At 55.6% G+C, this 23,784-nt stretch overlaps 3 protein-coding genes across 4 annotated transcripts in view; 1 reads left to right on the forward strand and 2 right to left on the reverse strand.

The window, feature by feature from the left end:
- Window positions 1-27: 27 nt before the first annotated feature.
- On the reverse strand, window positions 28-2,816 carry LOC127748702 (terminal uridylyltransferase 7-like). Its single transcript, XM_052266999.1, has 9 exons — window positions 2,545-2,816; window positions 2,236-2,465; window positions 1,549-2,120; window positions 1,344-1,442; window positions 1,083-1,260; window positions 822-969; window positions 560-740; window positions 330-477; window positions 28-230 (listed from the first exon to the last, which is right to left on the reverse strand). The coding sequence occupies exons 2-9, from the start codon at window positions 2,423-2,425 to the stop codon at window positions 28-30; spliced, it is 1,719 nt and encodes a 572-aa protein (XP_052122959.1). The 5' UTR covers window positions 2,426-2,465; window positions 2,545-2,816.
- Window positions 2,817-3,513: 697 nt separating this feature from the next.
- On the forward strand, window positions 3,514-4,306 carry LOC113208296 (NADH dehydrogenase [ubiquinone] 1 alpha subcomplex subunit 7). Its single transcript, XM_026425242.2, has 3 exons — window positions 3,514-3,695; window positions 3,891-4,078; window positions 4,151-4,306. Exons 1-3 carry the CDS (start codon window positions 3,624-3,626, stop codon window positions 4,215-4,217), a joined length of 327 nt encoding a protein of 108 aa, XP_026281027.1. The 5' UTR covers window positions 3,514-3,623; the 3' UTR covers window positions 4,218-4,306.
- A 219-nt stretch (window positions 4,307-4,525) lies between these two features.
- LOC113208301 (trichohyalin-like) overlaps window positions 4,526-23,784 on the reverse strand; it is a 67,550-nt gene continuing 48,291 nt past the window's right edge. Inside the window, exons 1-6 of one of the 2 annotated variants that reach the window (XM_052267023.1) lie at window positions 17,206-17,556; window positions 10,178-10,494; window positions 9,945-10,093; window positions 8,736-9,858; window positions 6,923-7,397; window positions 4,526-5,677 (exon numbers count right to left, since the gene is read on the reverse strand). In XM_052267023.1, the coding sequence (XP_052122983.1) occupies window positions 5,469-5,677; window positions 6,923-7,397; window positions 8,736-9,858; window positions 9,945-10,093; window positions 10,178-10,348 (2,127 nt within the window). In that variant the 5' untranslated portion in view covers window positions 10,349-10,494; window positions 17,206-17,556 and the 3' untranslated portion in view covers window positions 4,526-5,468. Of the gene's footprint in view, window positions 5,678-6,922; window positions 7,398-8,735; window positions 9,859-9,944; window positions 10,094-10,177; window positions 10,495-17,205; window positions 17,557-23,784 lie in introns of those variants that run through there. The other variant, XM_052267022.1, reaches the window with a different exon arrangement.

Consider the following 23,784-nt stretch of genomic DNA (forward strand, 5'->3'; position numbering starts at 1 on the left):
GACCACCTTAAAGGGTATAGTTTTAAATTATTCAGAAATGTTACCTATTACAGCAATACGTTTTGCATTCCACTTGGTGGCTTGCCTCAAATAAGGTTGAAACTGAGTAATTGAAACAACATGTTTCTCAACATCATGTTCAATTGCATAGTACCGAAACATCTTGAAAAGAAGGTTTCCCACACTATCTTTATTCCTTCCAAACCAGCGACCTTGCAGCTCCTTAGGATCTAGATAGAAAACAGAAAATTGCACATTAACAGACAGGTTCTTCTATTTCTGATAAGATAGACTTACTGACAAATGACAAAAATAATGGTGTAACATACCTAGATAAACTTCTGGAGCTCCATCTGGATTATCAAGCATGTCATGAAGCACAGGCAAAACTTGCCTCTGTTGCAGAAAATGAATTACCATAATTGGAAATGCATGCCCTTGCCATGAGCCATTTTCTCCTTGATCAACACCACAAATCTAGACACAAAAATATAGGTTCAAATAATCTTGAAAATGTATTATAAGAGAATAATATAGTTACAACAGTGATGGAACTTACCTGGCCCCAATAGCGGAAAAAGATGCAAAGAGGTTGCACTCTTTTGTCAATACTGATATAATCACGAATAAGTTTTGCTGTATTGAAAGCTCCATTATTATTCAGACTGAGTTGAACAATCATTCCCTCATGATATATATTGGCATGAGCAAAATTAGTTGCAACAACTCTATCAACTTTGCTGAAAATGTATGAACAATTTTCAAAAAGAACAAAAAGATAAATCTCAAATTAGAAAATTCTTTGAAAAATTAAAAATTACCTGAAAATTTGTTCTACAGCAGCAATAAAGTTCAAGAAAGTACTAGCTGCTTCTTCTTTGTTAGTTACAAGAAGATCCATATTCAATAGCTTGTTGTCAGAAAGGGCTATTCCATTCACATGAGAGCCAAACCACCGAACTGAACATTCTACAAGAAAAGAAATAAAATAAAGAAAGTAAATGATAAAATAACCTACCAAGAAGACAAGGTGGTGGGGTATAATTTACTGTTACAGAAAAACAGATCATCAATTTTCTTACCTTTAAATTTTGTTTTGGCCAAGGTATCTAAAGTTTGCCAAATAGAGTGAGCGATTTTCAGGTTTTCCTGAGGTGTCTTGTATTTTTCTACAGTTGTCATTACCAAATCATCAAGTAGACTAATATGTCTAAGAGACAAATCTGGCAGAAGATCAATTGTGCGGTGTCGCATTTCACACTAACAATAAAATAAAATGGAAAATTCAGGAGTAACAAAATGGGTAAAAACATTAATACACAACAGCTGAAAAGTTTCTTTACCTTCCACCGAATTACATGACCCTCTTTTGCTTTCTCAAAATGTTTGTCCATGTCTGAGAACTCTCTATCACAGGGTATGCAAAAGAAAAGATTCAAATCCTGTACAGAAAAGTAAAAGCTCAGTAGGTTAGGGAATTTTACAGAAATACAGATGGTATATAACTAATTGTAGTAAAATGTATTAAATAATTTAAGAGGTACAGACCTTCACAGCAGATATTTTTTTCTTCGGCTTAATTAAGTTTATAGCAGCTCGCAGGAGCATGAAAGGCTGTTTTTTGAAAATTTCCAATGATTCTGATTCTTTTTCAGTATCTTGAAGCAGACATGCTGGATCTTTGGAACCTTTAGGAGGAATCTCTTTAGAAAAATTTTGTCGAGTTGGTTCTTGTTGCTTCGGCTGTCCTTGTGCAACTTGAGAAACAACCTTAGACGAGTCAATTTGATTATGACCGTGATGTGAAATCTTGAGATTTTGTGAGCTCTTGGCCACATTTGGTTGATCTGACAGGACCTTTGATGATGTGCTTCCTGCTGATGCCTTCACAGTTTGAGTGATATTCTGGGCAACTGTTGTATGCTGCTCTTTCTTATTTAAGGGAACATTTTCACCTTTATCAGTTGTTAGTTTTAGTGGACTGTCGGTAGGAGAAGGTTTGTTAGACTTTTTCCCCCTGCTCTTTTTCTTCTTTTTCTGTTTGTCATGATCACTGGAAACAGTCGATCCACTTTCTGTCTCTCTGTCTGGAGCCTTATCTGATTGCTTAGGAATCGAGCCTGTAAAACACAAAACCATAATAAGAACAAGTATACAAAATATGTCACTTAATACATTAGAAACAAAGAGCCAGAGGAAAAAGTATGGCAATGTGATGAGAGTAATTGTACTCACGTGAGTTATTTCCAGATGCTTCTCCCTTCGAAGTCAAAGATACACCATTCATTTGAAGTAAAAGTTTCTGAAAGTTCATTCGATCTAGCTCTGTGGCCGGTGGACTCGATGGAGTTGCTACAGCACCTACTTCAACATCTGCTACTGTCCGAACACTGAGTGACGACTTTATTTCCTCTGCAGATTCCATAATTAAAATGAATCTTGCGTTTATGTATAAAAACTATACCCTGTGAAAACATAGTTTAGTGAAAGAAATGCTTAGCAAAGTAAACTCTCGTCTACTTCAGTCAAATGTTGATGATATACAGTTAGGTTATAATGTCACATAACCAACAGGTTCGGATTAAAAGTACGCTAAAGCACCTGAGTGAAACAAGCGCTCAGAAGAGAGAATGAACTCAATTACTAATCGGTTAGGGTCCGAGATAACGAAGTGAAGGAAGAGGGGAATACTTCTACGTGATACGTGATAACCGGCTGTTATGCCCGTAATCTAAATCACCAGTCAACAATGGCGTGAGAATGAAATACAACCGAAACCAGTTGTTCTTTGGACTTTTGGTTTACCGATTAGACTTAACATTTCTATTGATGCCATCACGGCTAAAATCATTTTACGGACCTTCAAATACAATGCACTTTGACACTCTTTCTTAGGCACGTACCGTGAAGGCGGGTAGTGCGAAGTCAGGCTTCACGTCAGAGTCAGGATTGGTTTAAAAGTATCCTAGATGGAAAGCAGTGTATTTACCTATCAATAGCACTACCCAAATTTCATTTTCTCTCTAATTAAGACGTCAAAAGAATTAGTTCGGGCACGATAGTTGTCTTCAACATCAGACATCAGCAACATTGCAACACACTCTAGTCAACATTGCAACAAACCAAAATCAGAATGTATTTCGAAGTTCAATAAGTATGTTTAACGTAGTTTGTCCATTTTTTAGCTTTAATTAAGTATTTTGTATTTAATTTAATTATAACATCTAACGTATTTCATTTTTTCTACAAAATAAAATGTTCTGAATTGGTCGTTGCTAGTTACTAGGGATGGCTAACATGTGTGCCAAACCACGGGAGTACCAGCTGGTCATTTTTCAGGGAGTAGGAATATATTGACAACTCTAAATTTCTTCTCATGAAAATACTATCATAACTTATAAATTTTATAGTTTTAGTTAAACTTAAGCTAACAAATTAATGAACAATTAAAATTTCAAACGAAAGAAAGATGGTATAATTTTCCAAAGTTGTTCACCCTGTGGGAAGTTGGGGGGAAGGGAGGGGGAGGGGAATGTTACGTACTAACCTAACCTTGACAGTTCGATTAGGAAGAACGAACAACCAAACCTTCGAATATCTAAGCAATTAATTTTTGTCCCATCATGCCGGGCAAAATTCAACCTCGTGATACTATTGAAATCGTCCAGAAATTGAGGAACTTCCTGCTAGGGAGCGTGAGTATTTATACCACTCACTTATCCTTTTCCTATTTTAGTGCCAGTACTCTTTTCTTGTTATTTGTTTACCTTCTCACATTTGTCTTGTTTTTGCTATTTACACCTTGTATTTCTAATCTCTTGTGAATCATCATTATTGACTGATTGTTAGTCTTCTCTTCCACATGTGTAATAACTTATTTTCCGTAACAGAGAGGCGGACAGAACTACCTTCGATTTGAGGGTCATGGTATTGCTGCACGCACTCAACCTCCTCCAAATCTGCCTGATGGCCCCCACGCTAAGCTCTCTGCCAACTACTACTATACAAGAGACGCCCGCCGTGAGTTAAACCCACCTGTCCTTCTAGCCAGCGACCAGAAACTTTTACCTGCTCCTGCGTAAGTATACCAAACTGAAATTGCCATGACTAAGGGTGACAGAGTCTGACGATTCCATCATTTATTTCCCAGCTCAGAACAGCCAGCTCGTAAACATCGCACTCCAGGCCCAAACTTTGCATGGGACGCTCGTCTATAAACACCTCTTCTTGTACTGTATATTTGTGTAGAAAGTGTAAAAATGCTTAACTTCAGATAATATATATTTAATTTTATCTCAATTGAAAATAGTCTTAAGTATTTTTTCTCCTGTTTCCTTAACGTATTCTGTGTGACAGGTCCACCATTTGGATCCCCCCCCCCCTTCTGCACGAAAAGTGTTAAATGGTATACACCATCTCATGGGACCAAGGTGAAAAAATTGGAACTAATTGCTGTCTCTCAAAATGGAGTGAGGTAGTGATATGACTCATAAACATGGAAGTATAAGAAAGAAAAATTGACAAAGTGTGTATTGTAAAGATTTATTTATAAACTTTAATACTACCTATTGTATCACACATGCAAGAAGGCCACTGAAACATACAGCAAATTGGATTTGCAAATATTGTGTCTCGACAATACCGCATAATCCTCTGCTCATTGTCAAGGTGGTCATTCCTAAAATATCAACTATTTGTTACAAAAGTTCATACCTAAAAAAACAATATAAAATAATAATTTTTAAGGAATGCTGTACAAAAACAAGACTTTTTAAAAAAAAGCAGGGGTATCTTTGGTGTTCAAATACAAAGTTAAAAGAACTTTGACATTTTGATTTTAAAGCCATGGGTAGAGTTATCCACAGTTGTACCTTAAAAGATTTCAGAATATTGTTTAAAAAAAAAATTAAAATGCAAAGCTCAACAAAGCTCGTTTTTAGGGAAACAGTAAGAATATAAATCTCTGAAGTAATGTCTGTTAAGCATAGTTATTATTGTAATGAAAAAAAAAGTGGGAGTGTTTCAGAGAGAATGTAAATCTCCAAATACAATTGATATGGATTCTTAGTGTTTCTATAGAGGGCACCATAACAATGAATTAGGGCGATACATTTTTTTAAATGACAGTAATTGTTACAAAAATTTACAAAAAATTTAACCAAGTAAAATTTTTGAAATTTTCTTTCACATTGCAAGTTTGGTCCTTATCAAAAAAGACTCTTTTTCTATTAGTCATACTATTATTGCATTTGCCAATGTAAACACAGTGACAAACATTCTTTGTCACTTTTGTCCTGTGTTTTAAATACACAGTAACATGCATGCATATAGGCATAGTCGCCGCCAAGTTGTTGTTTATTAATTGCTTCAATCTGCAAGTTCACTGACACTCTCTGGAAAATGCTCATACATTCCCCTAAATCTTCAATTTTCTTTAGAATGTCTACGATGAGAGCTTCCGGTCCCCCTCATGAGCACACGGCTGGCGCGGCCAGGGCGCCACCCAGGCCGGGCAGGGGCTTTGATGGCATGGCGCAGGGCTCTCGCCGTCGCCTGTTCAGTCTGCGGCCGATGTGAAGTAAGACGGGGCCGGAGCGGATCTCTTTGAAGACGGCAATGGCTTCCAGGTGACTGAAGCCGTGGAGGGCCTTGCCGTTCACCGCCAGAATTTCATCCCCTGAAACAACGACAACAAAGTTAAGACAAAGCACACCCACAAAAATAAATAAATTTAAAAACAGTCTCCCTTAAAAAAGGCCCCGCTGGACTAAGGTTGTTTTTTGGCCATTTAACGATTAAGACGTCTAATATAGGTACGCAATTTGAAGTCGAATTCCGTAACTAGGCAAAGGTTGAGACACGACCTCCCCCAAAGTGAAATCCTGGGTGCGCCACTGGGCGCGCACTGCCGACGGGGTGGTGTCGTCCGCCCGCCTGCCCCGCCACCTGGCTGGCGTAGCGTTTGGTGTCGGGTGTCTCACGGGCCGGAGACAGCCCGCGAGGGCCCGGAAGTGGGCATAACTTAACGTGCCTTGCACGTGCTCTGCCAGGCTCTGCTGGGCCGTACCGGCTGGGAGCCTGCTGACTGCCAGACGCGGCCCGTACCGGTCCTGTCGGCGGCCAGGCCACACGCCCCCTCCACGGCGACACCAGGGCGACACCCACTGGGGCGGATAGACGTGTCGGGTACGAAACAATGGCATATCGATAGCTGTCACACATGTGCTATATGTGGCACTGCGTGATGCTCGGCGACGCCCAGCGGATTCCGATCATATAGATAACAAATGAAACTGTGTATTGTTTTACTTTCTGATTCTTTAAGCGTCCTTGTGGGCGAGAGGGTACCACTCTCTGGCGTCCCGTGGGTACCTCCAGAGCCTGCGCCGCGCTGCCCCGCGCCGCTCCCACCACCAGGACGGCCTGGCGGGCCGCGCGGCGCGGAGCGCGGAGTGGAGGAAGAGGCCAGTCACCTCTCGTCTGCGCTCAGCTCGACTCGGCGACAATCACACATGACATGCACGCACGTCGCGTACGACAGCGCGTCCCTCTCATGGCGAAGCACGTCGCACGGCGTCCTGTCTCGTCAGCTGGACTTCCACCCCCCCCCCTCTCTCTCTCTCTCCCTCTCTCTCTCTTTTCCTCCATCCCTCTCCATCTCGTGCATGGAGACCAAGTGAGGCTCAAAATACCCACATCCACACTACTGCCGCGTTTGCAGCCTAGCAGCCCGGGTGGTAGGTGAAGTGGAGAGATAATGGACCAGGCCTTCCCTCTGGGCAGCTAGCAGTGCGTTGTCAACGACCCCAGTACATAAAGCGGCCAAGTTCTCTACGCACTGTCAGCGGGCCGGGGTTCCCCTCGCCGCTGATCCGCGACCCATAGCCCTAAAAATCTGTAAGACAGAGGAAAGCATCGTTACCTTCTTTGAGTCGCCCTGACTCGGCCGCCTGGCCGTTGGGGAATACGGTCTTGACGAAGATGCCCATGTTGCCTCGGGGCGAGTCCCTGCCACCCACGATGCTGAAGCCCAGCCCCTTGTGGCCGGGACCCTTGTTGAAGGTGGCCGACAGGATGGTGAAGGCGTTGGCCGCCGAGTTGCGCGGCAGCGTGCAGAACTTGGACTCCTCCACGTCGTCCACCTCGTCCTCGTCCTCGGCCGCGTTCCGGTGCTGGCGATGGCTCTCGGACGGCGACTTGCTGCTCTTGCCCTCCGTCGAGGGCGCGGGCGACGGCGTCGCGGCCATCAAAATCACCCCCGACGACTTCCGCCGGTCGCTCGCGCTGCTCGCGCTGCTGACGCCGCTGGTGTTGGCCGCGCTGTCGCCGTGGACGTTGTTGTTGTTGGCCTCATCCTCGCCCGCCACGTCCTGGTGCAGGCGGTCTCTCAGCCGGGCCTGCAGCAGAGAAGTGGAATCAGACACGAGCAAGCGAGACAAGGAGAACACCCAGGGGCCTAGAAGGTGTAAGGTGTCCGAACCCCCGACCAACAGCTCCGCGGGTGCACCTCGAGGTGCACCTGTCCGTGGGAGAGCCGGGCCGGACGGGCTGGACGAGACGCAATCCCCGGATGGCTAAGTGAGCCGCCCCGCGCCGGCCCCGCCCCGCAGCGCCCGGCCCACGCGTCCTCGCGGGCTGCGTTCGAATCGCACCGCTCTCACGTCTGCTCCCCCTGCAGCGCGTCGCGACGTCGCGGACGCACGGATAGCGACGCACTTGCCCGCCGTCACGGGGCCAGGGCCACCGTGCAGCCTCCTCCGGGCGGGGCGGGCGATGCACACGCACGGGCCCGCACGGGCGCACCCACATCGCCGCCCGGAGCCCATAGCTCGTCACCTCCCCGATTATTGCCGAAATAATTGCATCCCGCAGAGCTCTACCGCGCGGACGAGGTGTTTATCTTCGCGGGCTGCGCGCGAGGTGGGCCGCCACACCCCGCCACGGCCAATAGTCGTACAAAGTGTTGAGCAATTAACACCTTGTGTTGACTGTGTGCTGGGCGTGTTGGTGTTGGTGGTGGTGGGGCTCCTGAACAATGTGCGATGCGAGCGCCGCAGACAAGTGCCGCGAGATGAGTCACGGTGGCCGAGGCGGCGCGGCACGGCCACCGCGGCGCTCACAATGCCACCGCGAGGCGTGGCCACCCGGCACAGCCCGGCACCCGGGGGACCAATGGGGACCAAACCGCTCGAGACGCGTTTGTTGTGCGGATGGGATGGACGTTGTGAAATTTTCTCGTGCGATTTTAAAAAGAACAGCAATGGGGCGGAGCGCCACTATTGAGGTCGTATGAACGCATGATGGGATCAAGGGGATAGGCACGTGAGGGGAGGGGAAAGGGGGCACTCTCCTCTCCCTTGCCTCCGACTCCCCTCCCTTCCCCCTCTTTGAATGTTAACTGGATCTCCCACCCGCTCGGCGACATGTGCATATGGGCTGCGGCCAATGTGATTTGATCAACGAGCTGAAGTCAGCGGGAATATTATTGGATGCGAGTTACTGCGTTGCACGTAATGAAACAAGCCCACAGCCCGCCCTTGCATGGCGGCGCGACGCGGAGCGGCGAGGCGGGCCTATGTTACGAAAGCGTGCACGCGACCAGACTGGGTCGCTCGTCTCGTCCGTCAGCATAATTTCGCATGGCTTCCCCCATACACGCCGTTTTACTTGTTCCCGCACGGCCGCCGGGGGACCAAAACTTTCGCTAATGTATTCCCAATCAGCCTGTAGCTCACCTGGGCCTTGGTGGGCGCGAGCAGGTCGCAGCTGCCGTGGTGCGCCTGGCGGCCGGTGAGCCTGGTGGCCGAGCGCGAGCGCGCCGTCAGGCTGCCGCCGAACAGGCTCCGTTGCAGCTGCTTCACGAGGCGACGCCCCCGCTCGCGACTCTGGCTGCTCCGGTCCCGCTCCTCGTCCTTGCTGTCCTTCTTCTTGTCCTCCTTGTCCAGCTTGGCCTCCTGCTTGTCCTTCTTGCTGCTGCTGCTGCCACCGTCCTCCTTCGGGCTGCTGCGCAGATGCACGGCGGAGGAGAACACCTTGGAGAGGCGCACGGACTTCTTCTTCACCTCCGGGGTGTGTGACTTGGCTCGCAGGACCGCTGGTGGCACCTGCTCCGGGGAAGGTGTGGGGGCGGGCGGCAGCGGCGGCGTGGCGTGGAGGTCCCGGTCGACGGGGGCCCGGTCGACGGGGGCCCGGTCGACGGGGGCCGGGGAGGCGGTGGCCGCCCTCCGGGTGCGGGGCAGGGGGACGGGCGCGCCCTGCAGGGAGGTGGGCCCGGGGCCGGAGGGCGAGGTGGAGGGAACGGGGGATCTGGAGACGCCTCCGCCGATGACGAACGCCGTCGTCGAGCTGGCCCCGGATGGCGTCGGCAGATCCTGGTCGGGGAGGACTCCGGCCTGGTGCTGCCGCCGCAGGCGCGGTAGGATCTCGTGGAGGTCCGCCGCGTCCTCCGGGAAGGGGTCCGACATGGCCCACCTCCGACGGGACCTCACCCTGGGAAGCGGAACCCCGCCTTCACCCTGAGATGGCGGCGGCGGGGCATCCTGGTGTGGTACGCGGGCGGGCCCGGGGGCAGGGGACCTTGTGAGAGGCCGGCCCCGCAGGCGGTCCCCCTGGTACACGGGCTCGTACGTCGACGGCGTGCTTTCGATGGAGTGGTAGCCGAGGTCCCAGCACGGAGCCGGCGGCCCCCGCTGCTGGTGGTGGTGATGGTGGAGGTGGTGGCCCGACGGGTGGTGAGCTGGGTGCCCCTTGCAGGACGCGCCCGACGACGACGACCCGTTGCTGCCGGTACTCCGCCTGTCGATGTCCTCTGTCGGCGTGCCGGTGCCGCGTCCCGACGAGCAGTTACTCGACGGCTTCCTGGACAACGAAAACGAGAGCGTGAGCAGGCTAGCCGACGGCTACGACGGTACACGAAGTACACGAAACTCGCAGCCCGTCCGTACCTGTGTCGGTGGATGTGACCGGGGAGCACACTGTCGGTGTCCCGGAAAGCGAAAGGCGGCAGCGACACGGGACCCATGTCATCATCCTCCTCGTCCTCCTCGGCGGCGCGCTCCATCGGGGAGGGCACGTAGAAGGTGGGTTTAGCGCCCTGCGGAGAAGGAAACGAACAAGACACTGAGAACTCGGATTCGTCCAGGACGGGGCGAAGCAGACTGTCGGCGTGTGTACTCACGGGATGCTGCCCCTGCGGCTGCGGTTGGTGCTGCTGCTGCAGCTGCTGCTGGATGCTGGCCTCGTGCACGGAGAGCGCGCGCCGCCGCCGCCAGCCGGCCGTCCCCGCCTCCAGACCGGCCTCCAGGCCAGCCTGCAGGCGGCCCAGGCCGTGCCTCAGCCGCTGCTGCATCCCGGGCGAGGGCGCGGGCGACGGGCACGGGGAGGGCGCGGGCGAGGCGCCCCTGTGCGACGCGCTCGACGGGGTGGTGAAGGAGGAGCAGCGACGCCTCAGCCGCCGCCAGCGCTGCGACAGGCCCAGGCCGGCAAGCCCCGCCTCTGCAGACACAAACACGAAGCGTGGATTTATTAATTGTTATTTGCGAGCCATTGTCCCGAAGCCGCCGGGGTCCCGCGGGGTCCTTCATCCGCGCTCAGCGGGCGGGCCGCGGTCCCACACGAGGGCGTCGGGGACCCCACGCGCTCGCACGCACACCGCCGTCTAATTCTGTCCTTTTTTTGCGGTCGCTTCCCGCCATCTCCATCCGCTCGCGCGCGCTCCCGTTGCGACACGCTCGAACTCCAATCCGAATGTGGGCTAAACTGCATCAGATTATATGGCGCGCGCGCGGCAGGCGGGTGGGGCCCCGGCGTGGCCCCGGCGCGGCGCCCACGGCCCGACCCAGTCCAGTCAACATGGGCATTACCGCGTCCCCGCGTCCCGCGGGGGCCGGCGGAAGAGACGCAGCGGGGGTTATAGTGACGGCTCAGGGCAGGGACACTAACACTGAGGTCGACACACCACCGCCAGGGGACACAAGTCGAGAGGGGGTGCGGCTCAGCCGATCACGTCAGTCACGACCCCCCCCCCCTCCTCCACGCGTGCCCGTGCATCGCGCCGTGTGGCACACGGTCCCTGTGGGACCCATAAGGACCGTACGGAAATACTACTCGCCTGAGTAGTGGGTGAGGCATTGTCCCTGTCCGTCTGTCCTGCTGTCCGCCCGCCCGCGCGGTCTCGAAATGTCAACGAACCGTAAGGCCCTATGGCACGCCGCGGGGAGCGCCGCGGCCGCCCGGGCCAGCCGGCGTGCCATTGGAGCGCGCATGGGTATGCGTGCGTGCGTGCAAGGTGAGTACCTGTGTGCGCGAGCGCGTGCCCAACTCATCTCGAAACCCGTCCTGGCAGCGCCCTGCCCCACCGGCCCCACCCCGCGCTCAGCGCTGGATCACTTATCAGCATTCACCTGCGGCATGCGAACGGGCGGACACTAAGCGAGCGAGCGCAGCCCCATCCGACAGTCAGTGAGACAGCCAGTTCAGAGATGGGCCAGTCAGCTGAGTCAGTTTGCTTGACGACGCCACGACACGTCACCACCAAGCTCCGTTGGCTTGTTTGTTTGTCGTTTCTTCGTTGTTTCGTTCTTTTGCGTGCGGTGCGGTAAGCCGCAGTCGGTTTTAAAACGATTTCTTTTTCATATGATAATGATAAAATGAGAAGAGCAACTTTTTAATATGCCCGTCCTGCGTGGCTAGGCCCGGCGGCCGCAAGGCTGCGGTCGCAGCTGTCGCGTCCCCTTTCTACTTTTTATCCCCGTCCTTCGGCACATACACGCTACTCATCAGACCCCATTACGCATTCCGTTCTCCTCCCATGAGCCATTTCAGCGTTTTTGTGAGTCACAACCCCCCTCGTCAGCGGCCGGAGTTGGAGTTCACACCTGGGGGTCACCTGTGCGTGAGAAAAGGAAAAGAAACTTTCGACCCGCCGCCGCCCGGTATTTGTGTCTTTGGCGCGTACTGTATTATTGCGGGTTGACGCGAGAGGCGACGCACGAAAATTGTTCGATAAACAGCAGCGGGAGCAGGTGCGTGGCGCGGGGTGGCGTAGCGGTCGCCATTAGCGAGCTCTCCCTCCCCTTTCCCCTCGCCTCGTCATCGAGGCCGTGCAGGGCGTTAGCGTGTGCGGTGAGCAGGCCGCTCGTAATATCCTCGTCATGTCGCCGAGACTCGGATTGAAGCATTACGAGTAAGTTATGCCGCTGCTATGCTATGCCACCGCAGTGCAGCGCGCCCGCCCGGCGCCGGCGGCCCGGGGGCGAGGCGGGGCGCGCGGCGGGTAGGCCAGCCGGGGGCACGCCTGTGCCGGCGTTGCCTACGCTGCCGGGCGCCGTGTGACTCACGCAGCGGTCTGCGCGGAGCGCGGCGGCCCCGCATCCTCCGCAGGCACGTAAAAGGCGAGTTCTAATGACGGCGGCCCGCTCCGGGCCACGCGCCCCGCCCCGCCCCGCCACGCCCCGCCTCCGCGGGCACAACACCCGCCGGCGATCCCGTGCTGCTGACCCGACGCCCGACGTGGACGTGGCCGGGGCGCTACACCCACAATTAGGACGTCCGGGACAGGCCACCGGGGTGCCGACGCGGGGTTCGCCAGAGCGTCTCGTCCGGAGCCATCACGGATTCGGGACGGACGGGGCGCAGGCCCGGGCCGCCCGGCGGCAAGGTCAATAAGAGGTGTACACAGTACAGTACTGCACGCTGCGGAACCATGTGAAATCAGGAGGAGGTCCCAAGACTTGGACCCAAAAGTGGACCTTTACGTGGATGTTTGAAGTGGCAGTGCAAGGTGGTCGCGGGCGCGCGCCGTGCACACTAAAAGCTTAAGAAAATTTGTATTCATAGCTTACTGAGTTCTGTGTACGTGCTCTGCTTACACATTTTTTAATACGCTGGTTTGAACAAATTTTTTTCAGTGACGGTAGGCCACCCGGCCGCACGGCTGTTATGCGGTGCAGCATGGCTGGCTAAATACGATCCCGACGTCAGAGTACGGATTCACCTGTCGAGTCGCTGGCGCCAGCAGGGCGCTTTGCTGTAGGCACGACGTTTTGCGACGCCTTGTAAGGAAAGGGCGCCGACGACGCCCTCCCTGGGGGAGGAGGGACCGGGTGGGGTGTAATTCGCGGGGTGCAAATTGCGATGAGGTAAGGGCGGCGGCGGCGCGGCGTTACCCCTCCTGCTGTCCTGCGTTGTTTGGCACGCCTGCACGTCTCCCCGCGGTGCGGTGCCCGCCGGCCCGGCTGCACCACGGCTACGCCCAGCGGAGGATTGCTTTGCCACTCTGGGCCGCGCCCTCCGCAGCTGCCGTTTAGTAGGTCGCGCCTGCCGTGGGCCTGCCGCACACCCGCCACACTGGCAGAGTGAGGCAGCTGCAGCTGGCGCCGCTGCGGGCCGCGCGCAAACAGCAACCCCTCCGACAAGGCCTCGTGGGGTGCCTGTTTTCAGGGGTTATGTTATGTATGACGAATTGCCTGCCTACCAGGCCCCTCCCTTACAGTTGACTACAGGGGAGGGGGCAACGACGGAAGAGAAGGGAGGGGGATGGGGTCGCCCCCGATAAAGCGGCGCCTGCGCCAAGAGATGGAGGTAATCCCCTATTGATGCACGACGATGCAATGACCGTCTGTTGCGTCGCCGATTGTACCGCACTGTACTGTACTACTGTTGTTCTTGTTGCACCTCTTTACTACTGTACTGTACTGTAGCGTCCCACTCGCCGCCGTGTCATGACCTAGAGCAAGGCGCGGGAATGAAGAAGCGAGGAGGTCCTTCACCCCCACCTGCCCCGGTCACCCTTTTATATGCCATTACGGGAGGTATAGGCAAACCGTTGCAAAATCTGTGACATAGGCAACCCCACCGTGCAGCGCTCACAGACTCTGAACGACACCGACAGCGGCGCCAATGACACCGGCGGACTTATTGCCGCCGCAAAAACAATCGGCGTCACACACATACACGCACACAGAGTGTGATGTGGGCGTGAGGCAAGACCCCAGCGGGAGCACACACACTGCTGCGGTGGCACGGCACTGTCGTGCCTGCTGCGCTGCTGCTCCTCTTCTCTCTCCCTCTCCCTCCCTCCCTCTCTCCGTTCCCCTTTCCTTCACCCTCTCTCTCTCTCTCGCACACACAAACAACAACACGCAGCAGCCACAGAGCGCGCTCACAATAACGTGTCGTACAGTCTTTATATGAATTATTAATGCTGGCAGGCCTCATAGGTGTGAAAATACGGTCCTGGCGCTGCGCGGCGCTGCGCGTCGTCAGGCTGCCCCGCCCCGCCCCGCCCCGCCCCGCCCCGAGGTCGGGGGCGCGGCGCGTGTAGCGCGTCCAACGGGATTGAACACGGTTCGTTGTATGACCTCAGTTCGAGTCGAAACACACACACACGCACACACACACACTCACACAAACACACCACTTGGTATAGTTCTCGGCCAAGGCAAAGAATGCGTTATTTATATGTATTAATGCGCCGTTTGCTCTTCCGGCCTCGCGGGACTGACGATATGATATGAAGGCAGCAGGTTGCTAAGGAGACGCCATAAGCCCTCCTGCTCCTCCTCCTCCCCCGCGGAGTGCGCGTGGAGCAGGTAGCAGTGCCGGTGCGGGCGGCGGCCCCGGCCGGTCACCCACGCTATCAGCTCAAGGCCCTCCACGCACTCGCGCACGATGCGCGCACCTTCGCCTGGGGACGCTCGCTGCTGCCATTGTCTCCTCGACCGCCACGCCCCGCACCGCGGAGGAAGGCAGGCGAGGTGCATCATCAACTCCCATGTCTTCCCCGCGACGGAATGTGAATGCTTAAGTCAGCGGGCAGAGGGCCCCGGCCGGGGCCGGCCCTGCAGGGGGTCCTAAGCACCTGCCGTAGCGGCGATCATACGCCATAACAAGGCGCGGGGGGCAGCCAGCAGTGCTAGCAGCAGCACACGGGGACAAAGGCCGCATCACAAACTATGTACTTACACGTGTGTCGTGTCGTGTGAGGTTTCCGAGTGGGCTGGGATATGATGGACATTCTATCCTTGGCCCCCGGTAAAAAAAAATATCCACTCCAAACGACCATCAACGATGACGCTCGGCTCGATTAGACAATAGAAGGTTCCGCGGCGAAGAGCTAAATTAATTTGCACAAACGCGCATATACAAAAAACCTCGAACGCCAAGGCGTATTTGGATGAGCTCAAGTCTCCCCAGAACGTCCATCAGGAAGGGGCCTCACTCTCAATTTCCTGATCGACTCTCCGCCGGCCGGCCGGCGGTGGTGTAGCCGATACGTCACGAACACCGGCGGCGCGGAGCAGGGAGATTTGGATTGATGGAACGCTCTACGCCCGCCGCCCGCGCCAAGCCCCGCCCTCCAACTCCCTCGCGTTATCAACGGATATTAGTCACATTTGCTCCGCGCAGCGGGGGAACCCATGCGTCCAGCAAGCCTGGCAGTCTGCATCGCCGCGAGCCCCGCCCCGCCCGGCCACAAACCGTCCTAAACCGGAGCTGGGGGGGAGGGGCCATGAGCTCATCGATATCTCGATATCAGCCCCGCGCCCGGCCACGGCAACAGTAACAGTCTAGGGGGCGACATAAAATCCTGTTGTTGTAAAGACGAATGAATGAACGAGCCCGCGGGCCGAGAATGAGGGAGACGACGCGGTGGTCGTGCGTGTTACTTCCGTTAGCTTCCCGCGCGGCCCGTGCGATACGCCCGGCATTACAGAGCTCGCGAGTCAGAATGTTCATGACCCAGCTCGTTGTTGTAGTGCGATACTATATGTGGGTCGGACACCCGCATGGGAACGGGCGTACGGCGCTGCGCCACCTCCTCGTCGGGCGCCCCCCTCGGTGCAGCTGGCTGACAGGAGGAAGCAGCAAGCGACGACGACGCACCGCCGCCGCGCCGCCGGTAGTCGGGGCGAAAAAAAATAATTAAAAACCCTCCAACCCCAAGACTAAGGACTTTCTCTTCTCCGCCTGGAAAACTCTTTCCCCGGCCGGCTCCCTGCTCCCTCCCCATACGCCCCGTCAGCACCCGCACGACGACCGGGGATCAAATTTCGGCGGGGCAACTGCTTCGTCCTGCCGAGCAAAGCTAAACGGGCCGACGACGACGACAGCTGCACGCACGGCGCATCTGCAGCTGCGTAGTACCGGGTAGTGACGGAGCAAGAGGTCAAGCGGGTGAGGGCTGCCTGCAAGTAGAGGGAGGAGGGGCGGGCAGGGGGACGGCAGTTATCCGGCTAATAAAAAGGCATCCGACGTGAGAATAAACATTCCAAACAAGCAATCGTAACTGATAAAACTCCCCGTCTCTCACTCAGCGCGCCCGGCACCCCGCCGCTTGCACCCCACAGACAGACAGCTGCCCGCACGTCCCCCCGCGGTTGTGCAGTATACTCCAATGCCGTTGCCATGGCAGCGCTATCGGGTTCAGCCGCGGCGCCGGTATCTGATTACCCGGTGCGGTCACCGCGCCTGACCCCGCGCCCCGCCGCGCCCCGCCGCGCCCCGCCGCGCCCCGCCGCGCCCCGCCCCCGCAGGCAACCCCGCGCCAATCAGTGCGAATGAATTTCTCTCTGTTCGCGTTTCCTATTCCTGGACACCGGGTCGGCGGCTGGCTAAAAATACACACATTCTGCCGGGTGCGTCCATCTGCTTGTTGTCCAAGTCTCGCGTCTGTGTGTCTGTGTGTGTGTGTGTGAATGTGAATGAGAGAGAGGAAAAGAGACTCGACCACTGCTGCCGTCACCCCACAAAGGGATGCGCCCGCGGCGGCGGTGAGTAGGGAGAACGGGGACGGTATCGGGAGGTTCCAATCGGTATCGAGAATAGTCCGGCTGGCTTGGGCGGGCGACAATGGGCCGTGCTATGTATAAGACTCACACTCTCACACACAAACACACCTCACCTCTGACACGAAAACCCTCAACACGCAGGGGTGGTGTGGTGGTATAGGTAAGCAATCGACCTCGCCTCAAGTCGCTTGCTCCTCTCCGCCTTTGTGTGCGCTCCTTATCGACGACCAGGTCTGGTCGTGCTGGTGACACACGTGTGAGAAACGTCCGAACACGCGGAGGGGCGCCCACCGCTGCTCACTGCTCGGGGGAGGAGGCTAAAGGCATCACTTATCGCGGGGGACTTCCTGCCGCCGGCCCGCCGGGCCAACAGGTGGAGTGGAGTGGAGTGGCGGGGCACAAGTTCGACTCTCACCTCGCTGTCCCGGCGCACGTGCGAGGCTAGTGGCGCCTGGTGCTCGCCATCCTGCTGGGGCCTGCTGTCCTGCGGTTGCGGCGCCACTACCGCTCGTCCTGCAGGGTGTCGAGTGCCTGCCTCGCCCGCACAAGACTTTTCAGGGTTCACTGCGTCCGGCTGACCCGACGGCGGGCGGTGACTCGCGACGAGGGACTACTCAAACTCAAACTACAAGCTCAAGACAGCACGGGGAAGGGCGCAACTCTGCGGGGACGCGCGTGCAGCAAGGGCGTAAGTGTGCGAGGCCTGAGCTCGACGCGTGACACGAGCGGTGCGTGCGGCCATGCGGGCCAGCAGACGGTCCCCGTCAGACTGACTGGATGGCATGGGCCCGCCGCCCCACCCCGCCCCGCCCCGCCCGCTGGGCTCACACGGCACATGGCGGGGCGTGGTGCCTCACCCCCACCACAGCGCGCGAGCCCCTGGGCCCGGTGCGTCAACGACGACGACGTCTTTGATGCCTCATTTTCTGCTCTGGCATGCGGTGTGGTCTGCATGAAATACAATAAAAGGGACATATGTCGTCCATGGGCTCGCCGGGGCGCTCCGCTCGAGACGGCGTTTGCCGACACGGCGATTGATAAAGGAGGGAGACGGCGCGGTGTGGCGGATTGTCGCTAATCTGGTGAGACCCTCGCCTCGCCCCGCCCCGCCCCGCGCCGCCTCACCACGCCGCGCCCCACCGCGCCCCCGCACCCGTCGCGGGTTTCCCACACGGCGCGCACCTGCACGATGTCACATGCCCGGGCAGATGGCTGCCACGGCGGATCCCTGGAAGCCCAAACTCGCTTACACCGCTGTACCGTCACTGTCACTGGCCCGCTCTTTCTTTCTCCCGGTAGCGACGGGAGCGGCACGGCACGGCCGCGGCACGGAGTCGTATGTATATATTCACATTCAGTACAGTTACCACGAAAAGTAATCATCCCGACGATGGTTTTCTCTAGTCTGTCCCGCGATGAGAACCGCGCCCCCGGAGCAGCGCGCCACACAATGGTATGGCGCATAAACGCGGCCGATATTTCAGCAGAAAGGGGAGGGGAGGGGGGGGGTCAACAGCAGAAGAGGGCCTACCGCTGCGCAACGGGACAGTGTGTGTGCGCGCGCGAGTACAATCCTCGCCGCACGCACTCGGAGGAGCGGCGCTGCAAGGACAGAAAGAGGTAGTATGGTCTCGCGGGAACACTCACAAATTTTAAGACGTTTTGAGGTGGGAAACAAGATGATTGCTTTTTTTGTGTGTGTTTTGTGTGTTTTTTCTTTTCATCTCCAGGGAATGAGTCAGTCTTTCCCATGGCAGTCGTCTTCGATTACGTTTCGGTCTTCCTCAGCGACCTGATAAATCAGTGAAGTAAAGGGGATGTATGTGGACCAATTAACCTCCGACGGCATCGTGGTATAGCCGGCCAGGCTGACTGCCAACATGACACCAGAGTCATCCGTCATGAAAACCGTCTCTTCTCTACAAACAGAATTATGCGACAAACCGAACACTGAAAAGTGCGCGCCAAATGTACCGGTTGTCAGGGCTACGAACAACAGTATTGCGACCTAGGGGCAATGGGCGCCTTACGGGTGGAGCGAGTAGGCAACCCAGCATTTTGTTATGTCGTGGCGTTGACACGTGGTAAATTATTTGTACATGTCATCTTTGTCATATTTCCAGAGATGTGAGCTTTTTCAGGCAGTCGCGTTAGGAATGGAATGACCTTTACGTGTTTTGGATGTCGCACACTTTTATCTCTGTCCGGGCGGTACTAAAAGCAGAACAAATTCAAAACCTGCGGTCCAGTCCACCATCCGATGGAGACGGGAGCCATAATAATCCCTTTGGCAGTGTGACTGCAGCAGAGAGCCGCGGCCGCAGAGAGCCCTGCCCGTCGTCCTGGCGCCGTATAAGGCGAGGCTCGCTGCAGCTGCCGGCAGAGAGCGCGCCGAGGCGACAAGACGAAATAATATAATAGTTCGGGATGCTTTCATTATTTTTATCCCCTTTCCTCGTTATTTTCGCCGCGTCCTCCTCCTCCTGCAGTGGCAGTTCCAGCCGGTCGAGGCTGGTCCAGGCCGCCGCTCCAGCGCAGACTCCAGCGGCGCACGCGCAGCCGGCCTGATTTATGGCGGGAATTATGTTTGAAATGCTGGACGAGACGAGCGAGGCAGTCCACATGCACTCCGCAACACTGCTCTTGCTATTTTTTCCCCCGTACTTTATTTTCACTGTTTCAAAGTTGTTTTTTTTTGCCGATTTTTTTCTTGATCTTGGCGAGCGATTTATGCGCAATGTTTCGAAATTTGTGCAGTACCTTTTTTTTTTTATTTTTTTTATTTTTTTTTTCTGGTCTGGTACACACCACCCTGAGTTGTTTTTGGCGTTATTAGGGATTAATTGTGGGAGTAGCCGACCGTTGCCGGCCCTCGCAGTGCAGTGCACTCACTCTGCAGCGCCGCGGACGCAGAGAGGCACCGTATAACCAACTTCTGTTTTCTGGGGCTAATTACTTCGTGCGGGCCTATGTAAATATAAAATACCGGACCGGTGCAGAGCGCTGCCCTGGGGCCCTGCCCGGCCAGCGACAGCGAGCTGCACGCGGGAATAAAGGTTAATCAGAGGGGGGGAGTGAAGAGAGAAAGAAAAACACAACAATGAAAAAACACTAAAAAGAAATAAAAGAAGGGAACGAAGCGCGCTTGACCTTGGTCTGTTTGAACGTCCTGCCGGCGGCGGCGGTGATGGGCGGCGCGGGGGGACGAACGCGCTCAGTGAACACTGCTCTAATCGATCGATGAAAAGTGAAGGGATTAGAAGAGTTGGGACCGCGCCGCCTCATGCCTACTAATAAACGGACAGCGAGACCGGCCGCTCCTCTCTCCCCCGCGGTGCACCGCGGACAGGACCGGCAGGACGAACAGACACTGGCGATTAACATTAATTAACAGCTCTTGTGTTACCGTTCGTCTCTCTCTTTCGACGGTGGAAGGCGGCGGCTCCTCTAATCCGACCGCTTTCAGTGGCGCCCCGGACCCGCTCTCCGCGCTCACGACGGCTTCCCTTCCCTCTGCCGCTGCCGTGTGGTGGTGGCCTGCGAGGTAGGGAGGAACGTGGGACAGGCGCGCCGAATGGGTTGCCTACCCCACCGGCGTCCGCAGCCGCCGAGGTGCGCTCGCTCCGCGCTCTGGCTCGCTCTGGAGCCCAGCAGGAGCGCCTGTCGTACGAAACAGAGTGTGAGACTGAACTGGAAAAACCAAAGGTGCTATGTGACACCTTTTAAAAGTGCTACTGCACTCAAGCTTCCTCCTGTATCAAGGCACTAAAATTGATAAAGATAACACCTTAGCCTTTGTAAAGGCATTACAATTTACCCAGGCTCTCTAAAAAGGCATTGGACAACACCTCTGTTTTTCCAGTGTGCGAGTCTCCCAGGAATAACAAAAAGGATTGATTGTTTTCTGATTTTTCTTGTAAGACTTCTACTTCAAAGACTTCAGCATCGACACACGCGGCTGGGCCTGGCGCGGGGGACGCGGAGTACGTGCGACGCGCGTCGCTGCGGCGGGGAGCCCATAGCCCGGAGGCGCGTGTCCTTGGGCTCCGGGCGGCTGATAATGGGCACAGATTGCAGCCGGAAACGGGTCATTTCCGGAAGGAGGACAAGGAGTGTGGAGAGTAGGAGAGGAGGGGGGGGGCAGCGAATTCAGGCTGGGGTTGACGCGCATCATCCGCCTCGAGCAACGAACCTCATCACAACAAGTCCGTCGATTTGTACTCCACGCACATGCCGCTCAACACGAAGGCGTATTTTAAATCGCCTTTTCAACGCATCGCGCGGGGATATCCGTTGTGTCCGGAACTCGTCGCCACGTCCCACACTTACTTCTTCCCCCGGTTACGAGTAGTGAGGCGTACGGAGTATACGTGCCGTGGGGCCAGGAGGCCACACGGACGGGCCGGCCGAACAACATCCCTGCGCCCTGCGGAGGCGAGCCGGGCGGCCGAGCGGATGGAAACGTAACAGGTTGTGCGATGCCTTGTGGTGATGCCTTGGCGATGATGGGCAGCGCGGGACCCCGACCTTGGCTAAGCGGATAGGAGGGCGTGGCGGGGCGTGGCGGGGCGTGGCGGCCGCTGCTCGCGCGGAGATGGTCCTCTCCTCTCATGCAATCAGCTGATTAGTTTTGCCCCGCCTCGCCTTCAATGACGGCACGGTGGTGTGGTGGCGCCCTGAAGTGATGAGTGCGAGCGAGACAGAGAGCAGCGCGGGGCGCGGCCCGCCGGCCTGCCGCGGCCCGGCCCCCACACACACACCGGCCAGAGGAAGGTCCCCCCGCGCCCCCAGAAGAGCGCCGCGCGCCGCAGTCATTCTATTCACATTCATCTTTCGTTTCCTCATCATCTTCCCCGCGCAGCTATCCTTTTCCGCGGGGGAGGCTCGTGGCCCGGCTGGGCAAGGCGGGGCGGGGCGCTCGTTGGTCGGGGGCGACAGGGACACCCAAGAGTGCCCATGACACGACGGCTCTGCTGGAGCTGCTGGAGAGGGAGGGGACGAGCTGTTTAATATTTATTGTCCAGACCGAAATATGTGATACGGTTCTTCAGAGTGGATATTTCAAACAAGGCCGGTTGGAGGAATCTGAAGGCCGCGCGCATAAATTCGATGGCGGAGTATGCGTTATTTTTACGCCCGCGTCGGCACGGACCGCATGACCAGGTGAGGCCCGGCGGGGCGGGCGTGGCAGAGCGTACACGCTCTATTTACCCACCGCCTCGGCACCGACTGACCGAAACAACGTTCGCATTGGGCGCGATGGCCGGCCCATAGGGACTTCGGTACTTTCCCCGATGCTCGCGCCCCACGCCGCCCCGCGCCACGCCACTCGGCCACGCGTGCCACAAAGATCACTACTCTCATGTCGGTGCGATAGAAGTAGCCTATCAGTTAACGACACGAAACCACTTTCCAGAACAAAAATTCCTTTGCTCAGGTGAGGAGGCCCAGCCTTTGTGTGCGTGAGTGTTTTGTGTGCATGTGTGTTTGTGTGTGTGGTTACCGCACAGATCCGCCACGAGGAGTCCGGGAAGGAACTTTGATTTCTTTTAGGCATAGCGGGAATGTTTGTCTTATCGACCCACTAAAGAAAACGGAGAAAGAAAGAGACACATAGAAAGAGAGACTGAGAGGTCTCACGCAAGGCTAGGCAACTAACGAGTGCGTTTGTTACGCAGCCCAAAGACCCAGTGCCGCCCTGCTCCCCACTCCGCGGAGCTGCGGCGCGGCGCGCTATGTTGGCGGTTTGTCGAACACACAGGATGCACCTGCTGCTGCAGGCAGGCCACTCCAGTGCGCCGCCTCCCCCCACCGCCGGCGCGCCGACTGCGCCAGGACGAGTCACGAGTCACGCAGGTGACGGTGTGTGACGATGCAGTCACACACTTTGGATTAGCGGAGCGCGCGCGCGCACACGCACACACACACACACACACACACACACACACACACACACACATCACCTGCAGTGTCGCAAGCGCTGGATGATCAAACCGCAAGTGCTGCGGCTGCGCTGGGGCGTTCAACTCGTGCCCGCCCCGCCCTACCTCGCCCCGCCCTGGTCAGACTATCGGCTTACACGCCGCTCTAACGCCCTGCGAAACAGGAGACGGCCGCGCGGGGGTGAGGCAGGCGCAGGCGTGGCCCGCCCGCCTGCATTCCGATAACGACCAATAAATTCTTTCGCAATATTACAGTAACGTGTCGCAGTCGAGCGTCCAGCTCATTAATATTATTATAATATTCCTGATTTTTGTTTTGTTTTTATTCTCTTTCGTTATTCTTCTTTTATTATTCTCATTCTCTTTTCTCTTTTCCACACGTCGGATGCATCGCGTCAGAGAGCCTTCTCGATAGAGAGATATGCCCGCACCTGCCACGCCTCCACAACTTAACGCAACCGGCGCGTGGCAGGGCGAGCCGTGGCGGGGCGTGGCGCGCGGCTGCACGTGAAAGGCTTGTGGTTATCATGCATAACTTGACGCACTCGTTGCAGCAGTAGCAAGTCCGCCGGAGGGTGGCAAGCAGGGACGAGCTGCAATGAGTTTGGTCAATATAAAGAACTGGCGGCAGGATAAAATTGAACAATTGTTTGATCTGTTGCGAACGCAGGTTTGTATATAAGCGTTGAAGAGCTCCAAAGCAGTCCCAATTGAAGGGAAAAACATAACAACAAACAAACACCAAAACAGCAATCCTCAGTTCTTGCGCACTATTTGTCGATTACGGGATTCGAAATCTTTCCCTTGATCCGTCGGCGCCAAAGGAATTCCCTTCTGTTGATAGAAAAAAAAAACTTGGATGATAACTCTCCCGCGCTCGCCAAGTAGCGGTAGGAGAAGGCGCGGGCTACCTGTCTACCTGCGGAAGCCAGCTGAGCTGCTCTCAGCTCCTCGCTTTCAAATAAGACTTTCACGTCAGAAAGTAAAGAGCGGGAGTGATGTATATCGAGAGGGAGATGACGGTCGCCGTCGTCGTGGTGCGCGCCGCCCCG

Source organism: Frankliniella occidentalis, unplaced genomic scaffold (genome assembly GCF_000697945.3).
Source record: "Frankliniella occidentalis isolate FOCC.00 unplaced genomic scaffold, Focc_3.1 Scaffold45, whole genome shotgun sequence".
Lineage (NCBI taxonomy): Eukaryota > Metazoa > Arthropoda > Insecta > Thysanoptera > Thripidae > Frankliniella > Frankliniella occidentalis.

What these genes read in the sequence shown, in the direction of transcription:
- LOC127748702 (XM_052266999.1), bottom strand. Translation starts at nt 2,425, where the DNA reads ATGGAATCTGCAGAGGAAATAAAGTCGTCACTCAGTGTTCGGACAGTA. An exon ending in GTCATGTAATTCGGTGGAAG is followed by an intron (nt 1,261 to 1,343) that starts GTAAAGAAACTT and finishes TTTTATTGTTAG; the next exon opens with TGTGAAATGCGACACCGCAC. An exon ending in TTTTCCGCTATTGGGGCCAG is followed by an intron (nt 478 to 559) that starts GTAAGTTCCATC and finishes TTTTGTGTCTAG; the next exon opens with ATTTGTGGTGTTGATCAAGG.
- LOC113208296 (XM_026425242.2), top strand. Translation starts at nt 3,624, where the DNA reads ATGCCGGGCAAAATTCAACCTCGTGATACTATTGAAATCGTCCAGAAA. An exon ending in GGAACTTCCTGCTAGGGAGC is followed by an intron (nt 3,696 to 3,890) that starts GTGAGTATTTAT and finishes TTTCCGTAACAG; the next exon opens with AGAGGCGGACAGAACTACCT. An exon ending in AAACTTTTACCTGCTCCTGC is followed by an intron (nt 4,079 to 4,150) that starts GTAAGTATACCA and finishes TTTATTTCCCAG; the next exon opens with CTCAGAACAGCCAGCTCGTA.